Genomic DNA, 11,019 nt, shown 5'->3' on the forward strand with positions numbered 1-11,019 from the left:
ACAGTGCCTCAACAGCAGCTTTAGTTTTACGTTTTATTTGTGAGGATGGGTTTTATCATTTGTTCTAAGTTTTAGCACATGTCCTTTGTCCCTCTGTGTCCTCCACCCTAGTGCTTTTAGAGTGGAGGTTTTAATGTGTTGCTGAGTGACTGGCTTTTCCTTTTTGTTCTCATGGTCAGCCAGCCATGGTAATCTGCTCCCTTGTTCTGATCTCTTCTACATGTTTCTTGCGTCTCACTATGGTTTTCTTGTTCGATTTTGTCCATTTTAGTGTTTGTTGCTCTTCTATCATTCTTGTGGTTTTCTCATTTTTTCCAGCTGTGTTTTTTACGTCTCGATTACTTTAATTGGAACGAGGAACCAATGACCTAGCAGTTTGGTCCCTCCCCTCTTCTTTTAAACTAACCGATAAGCTCAGAACAGTATTCAGTTATTACAAATATATACACCATTCCACCTCCTTTAGATAATGGCCTGTATAAATCGACTGCTAGCAGATCCCGTAACCCCATTGGGATTATTGTACATGCTTTATGTTTTACTATTGAAGAAGTTTCTTTTATCCTTTAACGTATCTGACAAGAGTGAATGACATTTTTTACTAATCTTCCCATATTCTTGAAATAATGGTGTTTAATCATATGCTGTATACATTTCCTAAGTACAAAGTGTTCATACCCTTGGTGAATGTACTCGATTAACTTATTCATTACAAAACTCATACACAAGTTCGCTATATAGCGGTTTGAATAGTACCACACCAGTATGTTATTACATTACGTATTAACCATTTACTAGTCTTATCGTTGGGTAAAGTGTTTCCTTGAATAAACCGAATAATTTCATTTAACACGGAGTCCATCATCTGTTTCTTCATAGCTTTGTGAGCAAGGTTTTTTATGCCCTTGTTATGATTCAAATTATTTGTGAAGCCTGACATTATCAGGAAACGAGATGGCAGTCTTAATGTAATTTATTGCAATTAAAAACCTAAATTAAATTCTAAGGTTTTTGCTAGAGCCAAATGTACCATATGGATACTAAAAACCCACAGGTAACCTGCAGGAGTCATCAGGTAAAACATTTTGATGCCCTGTATATATTTAACCTCAGAATCAAATTCCCTTGGAAATAATACCCATCTCATGAACATGTGGTTAACTAGTTTCCTGTTCATGAATAAGGTGAGGGCCTGGCGATCAGAATATATAGTACAGCTTTATTGTCAGCCAGGAGAAATCTGAATTGCTTAGAACTCCAGAGAACTGCTTCTCTCAGTCATTGGTTCATTAGTGTCATGTTTGTTTAATATCTGACTAGCAAAATCTGTGCTATGGTTGTTGCCCTTTGCATTATCTGATTCATCCTGGAAAAGATCTCGCATGCTAATCCATAATGTGAAGCATTAGTTGAAACAAATACTTCATCCAGGTTGTGATGGTACAATAGCTTTGCATTCAAAAGATCTTCCTTAATTTGGTCAAAAACCTCGCCCCAGTGCCATTAGGAATTTCTTTTTAGTAAGATCAGTAACTATTTTTGGATGGAGGCGGGGGGGGGGGGGGGGGGGGGGGGGGGGGTTAAGAACATTTAGTTGCCTATACTCTCTGAGGATCAGGTCAGACCTCTCTTCCACCTGTGATGTGTGCGGAAATTTAACATCTTCCGAGGGGGGGATATATACAGTTTTATTGTATTACTGATCCGTTTGAATCTATCAAACACTTCTTGTAATAAATCTATGTGATCAGTCCACATTGGCGAAATAATATCATCAACATCTAGAATAATCTTTTGTTACAGAGAGCTGCCTAATATCAAATGTAAAACTTGCATGAATTTGGATACTGACACGTTTAAACTGAAAGGTAACACCTTAAATTGATAAGATGTCCCTTCGAAAAGAAAAGCTATGTAGGGTCTTTATTCAGGATAGTGTAAAACTCGTCAATAACTGTCAGTTACATTCATACTACTCGTATATTTTGCACCATTCAGCCTGACCAGTACTGTTCCCATAGGAATGGCCTGTTCCTTTCCATTTCTACTACTTGATTTAACATTCTCATTTCCAAACCAAACGTACCCCTGCATTTGGTTTTTAAACTACTAGCAAATGGTTACTGTACCCACTTTGTGACTTTTCTGTTATTGCCTGTTGTAACATTTTCTCAATTTCAACAGCTGCAGATTGCTTTATTGATATTGGTATAGGCTATGACTTTTTGAAAAATGGTTCATTGTCTTTAATCTTGGTTTATGCTCATATCCTGCTGTCTGGTCTAGTCTGAACATTTCCAATAGCAAAATTGAAAGTGATTATTTTGACTTACGTTTTTTCTTGAATTTCATAACATTTGCTTCATATATCAGCATAGATTCATGATTGTTGCAGAAAGATATTGGTTTCACCTAATGTTCAGTGCCAATACAAATAATATAAGTTGCAGGTGTTAAATTCATTGTTGAAAGATTTATTACATCTTTTCCAAGTGATTATCATTTGAATAAACAATGACAGATGCTGTGCAACATGTGTGTAATACAAAACCAACTTTTAGATCTCAGTTCCTGCCAAGTTATGACTTCCAACTACTAACCAAGAAGTACAAAGATAATATGTGTAACAATGGGGGTCTTTCATGTAGCAAATGAGTTATTTATTGATAATCTTTTTTGAAGTTATTTTGAAATGCTTCTTTTTTTTTGTTTATGTTACTTTCTGTTCTGGCACTTTTTTCCCCCTCCGCTCTGTGTACATCATTCTCTTCCACCATTGAGTTACACACTATTATATATTTAAATCAACTCTGTACAGTCTTATTATCGAGCTTCAATTACTGCCCCAGATACATGTTACAGACCCATGTTTGTGAGTCTGTCTTACAGGTAGTGGCAGAGTTTTTTCGTGGTATTGCAAGAAACAGCAAATTTGGCATTACTGGCATGGTGTTGGCATGGCACGGTGGAACAGTCTATGCATCAGTGCTTTAAGTTGTCTGGAAGGGACAATTGGGTGGTGTGGAAATTCCTTATGGAAGTGATATTCAGACGAAAAGGTTTTAGACGGCGTAGCTATTAAGCCTTCAAAGGAGAAAGAAGCTGAGGAAGAAACATGGCTGGAAAAGGACACAAAAGCACAGGAACTTATTGTGTTTTGGATGGAGATTAGCACCACTCACACACCTACTGTCATGTATGAGGAAGGTTCCACTGTGAACATCCATCTACTTCAGCAAAAGTTTTTCTCTCTTCAATTTGATGAGAAGTCGGTGGTTATAGTTATGTCAAAAATGGAAGAAATCAGCACTTAAATTGAAACAAGCAGGTGAACCTCTTTCAGACAAAATGATGGTAATCGAGGTGTTGATGTTATTGCCTGAGAAATATAAACATTTCTGTTCAGCATGGCGGGAGTCCATCCACTTCAAGGAGCAAATGCTATGTGCTAAATAAAACTGCTCTAAGTCCTGTCAGAGATAAAACTCCTTCTGAAGCCTTTTACAGCATAGAATAACCCTTAGAAGATTCGAAAATGTTTGGGGGCTTTTATGTCTGTCCTTGTACCCAAAGAAGAGAGACTGAAACTGGATCTCACAGAGAGAATTAAGGTACATTAAGATGTAGCTTTCTTGCTGCCAGCAGTATCTGAAATTAGGAAGAAAACTGATGTCACTATAATAGAATCAGATACTATTTGTTGTGAAGATAGACAAAATTTCAAAATCAGATGGGCAGAAAGAAGTAGAAATGTTTATTGAGGTTGTAGGAGGGAACAGAAGTCAACTTAGAGAAAAACAAGAAATCAGTGATGATAGAGAAGACCGAGAAGATTCTTTTGATGATTTAGAGGAAAATATAGGTGATGTGGATGAGAGACGATGCAATTTGAGAAACAGGAGGAAAATAAAATCTGAATTATTTAGGAGTTGATGAGTTGGGCATGTTGAGAGCAGGGAATGGTGATGACCCCAGCACTGCACTGAAGTGATGTCTTATAGTGATGCTGAAAATTGGAAGAATGTCATAGAAAGAGAGCTGCAAGTCCTGGAAGAAAATAATACATGAGATTGTTTATTTAAGCCAAATGATTGTAAATGTTTTGACACAAAGGTGGGTATTTAGATGAAAATGATATGAGAAAGGTAAATGTTGTCTTGTATAAAGCTCGTCTCGTAGCTAAAGGTTTCCTGCAAAGATTGACTTATTCAGAAATATATGGACCAGTACCAGAATTAACTTCGGTGAGACTTTTCCTCGTTTTCTGTAATGAGACTAACTTGCTCAAAACAGTCAGTTTGTCTGGTTTGACATGCAGTTTGCAGTCCAAAATTTTTATAGTTCCTGACTTTTCTTCAAAACCATTGATGTCAATAAAGACTGCAACTCATTGCTGTTGTGAGGCCTAAAGTGGTTATGTTTGTTAATCTTGGAACTGATTGCCTGCATCAAATCTATGGAGCTTACTCCATCAGCATTTTGTCATGGCTCATACTTGGTACCAACCACACACTCTTAAATTTACTTCTAAAGTTTATTGGCAACTGAAGGCGATTTTATTAAGTTAGCCACCACTTCAGGTCCTGCAACACACATTATGTCCTCCTTCCACAGAAATCCATCCATAAAACTGAACCCACCACCAATCCAGGCAGTGCAAGAATAGCTTGCTCCATACCATCCACCTTTGCATCACATACTGGTAATCTTAAAATCTTCCTATGCCTGTTGATATTTCCATGGAATATGCATCTGTGTCTATTACCTTTTCAGCAGGGATCGCTGTGATAAGGATAGCAACTCACAAACAATTCGTTACTGCTTCAGTTCCTCCTTTAGATTGGTGAACCAGTTGTTGAACAAACTTATTCTTCTGTTTGTAATGCATAAACTGCACATTTTTGTTACTGCTCCTTGGAACACCACTGCCGTCTTCCTTTGAAGGCTTGCAGCCTATTTTCGTCACCTATGTTTCTGTCTGTTTGTCTAGGCCATTGCTGGTAATTTGCATGCCTCTCGCCACTTGCATCTATTATTGCGTCTGAACCTGGGTAAGTCGCTGCTACACATCTGGTTAATTAGGCTGTTGCCATCACGAATATGCTTCTTCTATTGTATGTGAACATAATTTGGTTGCTCATAGAGCGTATATCTTCCTGTAATAATTCCAGGGCGTCAGTCATGGTAAGAAACTCCTTGATAACATAGTTGGGTGTAGTCAACAGTTTTTCTCAGGATTCTGAGGGTTATTTATTTCACAATGTGTGGAAATACAAAATAAAAATCGCTATACTTCCACCACCGCAAGTAAAAGAGTGAGAATGAATTACTCAACTAAAAGAGTAAATAGCTAATAATCTGAAATACGAGGGCATCTACTTTACACACCTGCATACGGCCTTAAAATAAAATAAAAGGAAAAACATCCTTGGGCAGTATTGTAAGTGGTTTTCATTAACACAATCTCATTGTGTTTGATAATACATTTTTAGACCAAGCACAAAGGAATTACCTGAATGAGACAGAAATCTGAGATGTGATGTACATGTACAGGCAAGAAAATCGTCACAATTTCACAAAAATTGTATAATTTGTTCAAGAGAAAAAGCTCACAATTTGAGCAAGTCAGTAATGCATTGGTCCACCTCTGGCACTTATGTGAGCAGTTATTTGACATGGCGTTGGTTGATAAAGTTGTCGGACATTCTGCTGAAGGATATGGTGCCGAATTCTGTCTAACTGGCATGTTAGATAATCAAAATCCCCAGATGGTTAGAGATCACTGCCCAGAATACTCCAAATGTTCTCAGTTGGTGAGGAGATCCAGCGATGTTGCTAGCCAAAGTAGTGTTTGGGAAGCATGAAGACAGGCAGTAGAAACTCTCACCCCATGCAGTTGGGCATTATCTTGCTGAAGTTTAAGCTCAGGCTGGCTTGCCATGAAGGACAGCAAAACATGGCATAGAATATTGTTGACCTACTGCTGTGGTGTAAGGATACCATGGTTTACAACCAGAGATGTCCTGCAATGAAAAGAAATGGCACACTACACCATCACTCTTGATTGTCAGGCCATGTATCCCACTTGCAGCATCCTTACGGCACAGCAGTATGTCAACGATATTCTGCATCCATTTTGTTTTCCTTTCTATTCATGGGAAGCTATTTGGGGCTCGCATTGCTGTAAGATAATGCCCACCTGCATACAGTGAGAGACTCTACTGCCTGTCTTCATGCTTACCAAACCCTACCAGCATGGTCACTGGTATCTCTCCCCAATTGAAACTGTTTGGAGCATTTTGGGTAGGGCCCTCCAACTACCTCAGGATTTAGACAATCGTAATGTGCCATCTGGACAGGATTTGGCACGATATCCGTCAGTACATCCAACAACTGTATCAGCCAATGCCAAATGCCAAGCTGAACAACTGCTTGCCCTGGAGACGGACAAACGTGATATTGACTTGCTTAATTTGTGAAGCTCTTTCTCTTGAACAAATCATCAAATTTTTCTGAAATTCTAATAATTTGTTTATCTGTACATGTACATTACATATTTCAATTTCAGTCCCATTTGGATAATTCCTTTTTGCTGTACCTTTTTTTTCCTTTATATACAAAATGTAAGTTGCTTAGTGAGCCTTGTCGCACTGTTGTGCTGTGTACAAATGGTAATATGTGCTCATCTAATTCATACATGTCCACATGTACCACTACTCATGTTGCTGTATACATAGTAATTGAAAAAATAATAATTTGGAAATGTCTACTACAAATCTGAGATTTTCTTTGTGTAATAAGCACAAATTAATAATTCTCTCAGAAATATAAAAAATGTTTTTATTTTTATTTTTGAAGGCTCTTTTGCTGTCCTCAGTCTCCAAATTTGTCTTTACATCTTTCAGTCTGTGGTTGCATGTGAATGCATGATAGAGGAATGGATAAAATTTTGCAAATTGTAATGCTTTTAAAGTCATGCATATTGTGGAGTAAGTTTCAGTAAATAACTAATTTCATTATGTATTTTTTAAATATTGTGCAATGATTTCTTTTACTGTAGTTGTTTTCTATGCACAAGTTAATTATTGAACTATGGTTGTTTTCAGATTCCTGCTGTTCAAAAGAACATAATACAGGCAGGAGACAGTTGTAAAGACAAATACCATGGCCGCATTCTAACCCAACTAGGTGCTTTCAGGAAGCAGTTACAGTTAGACCAACTGAGAATGGAAGAAAAGGTCAAGATTGTGAGAACACAGCCTGATGCTTAAAAGCAAAATAAATTTTTGTTTGTTATGGAATGCTTTATTTATCTTACACAAAAAAGTTTAAGACCAAAGAAAAATCCTTTAGTATGCACTATAACTACCGATTTAGAATTTAAATATGCCTCCTAATGTAAATGCTTCTACTTCTTTATGACTGACAGTTGTAAGATTTTTCAAAAGGCATATTTAAATAGGCCTACTATTTTGTATTTCTGGTTCCATTCTTCCTATTCCCATCCTTAGTGATATGTTATTTTAAATGTGTTTATGTGTGTTGTTATAAATGTAACTGTTAATGCTGGTTGTTACGCTAAGGCTATGAGATATATAATTACTTTGATATTATGACTGTGGAAATTCTGGTATGAAATGATTGGGCTTGATTCTTTAAGATTATGTGTGAATGGAAACAGACACATTGCATGCAGGTACTTCACTAATTGTAGTTGTAGATAAGTATAGTTCTTGCCTTCATTGCTTATGAAAACTATTACAGTAGTCAACGTGGCAGTCAATTTTTCTTTGTGTTATTGCAGTCTTCACACTGTATCTGCATATTCATGTGATATTGTCTGCTGATAGGTGTTCTAGACAACTTTTGCCTGATAAGAAGTGGTATTATCTAATATTTCATAAGAAGTTTTTTCTGTATTTATTCCTGTGATCTCTGCTGATTTTTGAAGAGACATTTGGCAATGTGTTGCATCAAGAAAACTTTTTACTGAAATTAGTGAAAACTGACAAGGGGCTAATTAAGTGCATAGAATAGTTTTAAAGTGAATCACCGTCATTAACAGCAAGTAGTGATGATAAAATTCGGAGTATTATACCTTGACCATGACCATTTATCAGTTCAGCCATACAACTGTGGCACAGGAATATTGAAGGAAATCAGTCTTCTGCACTATGTTTGTGAGCTCGTAGTACTGTCCCAACCTTTCATTCAGGATGTCTGCCTTTTCTGTGGAGGATGTGAAGTGACAGAAATCCTTTTTCCCGTATTTCAAAGAAGCTGAATGACATGGTATAGTGATTCATATCTGTTATTAGTGTTCCAGATACAAATGATATAAATTTTCTGTCGTTTCCCCAGATTGCATAAATAAATGACAGCATGGGTCCTTTGAAAAGGACATGGCCAATATCCTTTCTTAATAAGAGTTTCTGCTCCATCTCTTCCTCTGTCTTCCTTTCCTTCAAAGAAAGACAATTTGATCCCTAAATTCAATGTATCTGAGCTCTACAGTGACTCCTTAATTTAATTTGAGGTCCAGGATTTTAATTATTTATGTTGAAATCATTTAACAGTATTAGAAAAGTCTCTCTGCATTTGTGAATGATATAATGTAGATTTGTAATGTAAGTGAAACATTTTGTGCTGAAATTCATTTAAGAGTCCATTCTGTTAGAAACATGTACATATTGCTGTAAACATTTTCTGTCAAGTGTTTGGAAAATTTAAAAATATGGACATGCAGTAAAATAATAAATATGAAGCCACGTGTTATTTCTGTTCAGGATGTAAGGTGATGGACATTGTTTTGTCCGTGTTGTTCTCCTCATATCTATGAAGTTACTTTGAGTATGACAATGTTGTGTCGTATCTTCCAGTTTGCTACCATTTCTCACATTTCTGTTTCTGGTTTGTACCTTTGAAAAAACTTTGCTGGTGAACTGAGGTATTATGATGTGAAAACGCACTGGTTTTTGATACCTGTTTTCTTGAAATATTGGTGTACACCTACCACTTTGTTCCATTTGTAATATTTTTTGTGCATTGGATTTACAACAGTCATCTCATAAATAATTGCAAGGCACTATGTGTTCTTTGCCAATTCCTTCATATTTTCAAACACTAGTGTTACAATTTTAGTACATATGTGTATTTGTGGAAAGCTGTGGTGCCCTTAGAACAAGAGTTTGTACCTTACACTTTTTCATTGTTTTGTATATATAATAATTATTAGCTACAAATGAAATATATTTATATGACTGTAAGTAGCCCCCTATTATTTTAAATATGATGTGTTCTTCCAAACAAGTCCACTCTCTCTCTCTCTCTCTCTCTCTCTCTCTCTCTCTCTCTCTCTCTCTCTCTCTCTGTGTAATGTAAATATTGAAGTTGTTGTATGTGTATTTTTATTTACATCCTGTTAGTTGTAATCTTGTACCTGGAGGAATAGTAATGCAGACAAATGAGTTACATGTTATGTCAAATATTTTATGTATGGTGAGAGATTTTGAGACACAGAATCGTCTGTGTTCACAGCTGTACCATTTTATTTTGAGACAGTTACTTGCATTTTTGAGGCCTTCAAATACTCTGCTTGACACTGTGTCTTTTGTGTATTTAAAGTCCGTATTTGTGGTAGATAACCCTAAAAGATAATACTTCTGAGAGTATCCAATTTTTATGAAAGGAATGAATTTCTGTATCCATTGCCTTCTATTGAGAAACTTGATGTTTCTGCTGGAGATAGGGTTGTATTGATCCCCATGTGGACTTGTAGCATTGTACCTGCTTACTTAACATTGCAGCTAGAACTCTGATACAGTGATGACAACCAACTCGATTTGTTCACTGATGTTCCTTCCTGTAGAACAGAAAAGAAGCTGTCACACATACACATATCAGTTGTACACAAAGGGAAAAAAAATACAAACAATGTTTGTGCAAAGCAATACTGTTCACAGCAACAGATTTTGTCTGATAATCAAAGCTAACATTCATAGATTCTGAAGACACCTAGCCCACCTTGTCACAGACAAAACTTTAGAGAACCTGACTGAAAGACCTGAAAAGTTATCCTAAGGCTAGCACAATATTGCAGATAAAATTTAATAATTATTGAATCACACTTTTTTTTTACCTTGGGAAGTGTTCAAGAAATTTATGGATAAAACTGATAAGAGTTTACCAAATAAGGTTTTCCAAAGCAAACCTGCTGCAAATGAAGGACAAGTCTGTGAGTGGGGAGGACAGTGATTTAATATATGGAATATTTGTAGAGGGCTGTGAACAAAAAACAGTTTACACATTTCATGAAATTAATTTAGTAATGTCAAGGCAAAGTAAGAAATATTACACAAGTTGTCCTCATCACAGAATGCTGTGACCTCACGAACCAAGTGTCTCTATCCATGATGGCTTCCAGCTTCTCTTACAGCTTGCTGAAGAGAAAGACTGGAGATCTGCTTGATTTGATCTGTTCACTTGCTTGCTGCCCTTTCCCTTGGTGTGTTGCCCTCAATCTTATCATCAATGATTATTTTTTCTAGATCTTCTCCATCTCTTCTCATAATATTGTTAAAGAACTGAAGATTTAGTTGGTTAATGTGAGAAGAAAGGCACATAGAGATACTGAGTTGCTCAGTAATGGGCACTTCCATTGTTCTTCCAGTCAATTTTGTGCACAATTTCCTGCATCAGCAGTAAAGTTCAAACCCATCAATATGCCGCTTGTCTTTTGTCTTGAGGATCTAAGTTTCACAAGTGTTGCAACAAGCCAGACCTTTGTGGAATTTATCATCACACTTTTCTGCCAAATCTTACTGAGCGACTTCATAGCCACTCAACCTAGCATGATCTGACATCTTGTCTTGTCTTTACAGCTTTGCACATCACAGATGGTCGACCCAAGATAGATGAAAGAATGCACAACTTCCCGTTCCTTTAATTTCATGATTTCCAGTTCCTTTAATTGACCTCTGAGTTGGACCAGTGCTATTGGTGCAATTATCATTAGTTTGG

At 36.7% G+C, this 11,019-nt stretch overlaps 1 protein-coding gene across 6 annotated transcripts in view; it reads left to right on the forward strand.

Moving 5' to 3' along the window:
- Positions 1–9,181, forward strand: part of LOC124612878 — a 139,411-nt gene extending 130,230 nt beyond the window's left edge. For all 6 annotated transcript variants that reach the window (XM_047141319.1, XM_047141320.1, XM_047141321.1 and 3 more), the window contains one exon: positions 7,107–9,181. In XM_047141319.1, coding sequence (XP_046997275.1) covers positions 7,107–7,271 — 165 coding nt within the window. In that variant the 3' untranslated portion in view covers positions 7,272–9,181. The remainder of the gene's footprint in view (positions 1–7,106) is intronic.
- The last annotated feature ends 1,838 nt before the right edge of the window (positions 9,182–11,019 follow it).

This window comes from Schistocerca americana, chromosome 4 (genome assembly GCF_021461395.2).
Source record: "Schistocerca americana isolate TAMUIC-IGC-003095 chromosome 4, iqSchAmer2.1, whole genome shotgun sequence".
Classification (NCBI taxonomy): domain Eukaryota; kingdom Metazoa; phylum Arthropoda; class Insecta; order Orthoptera; family Acrididae; genus Schistocerca; species Schistocerca americana.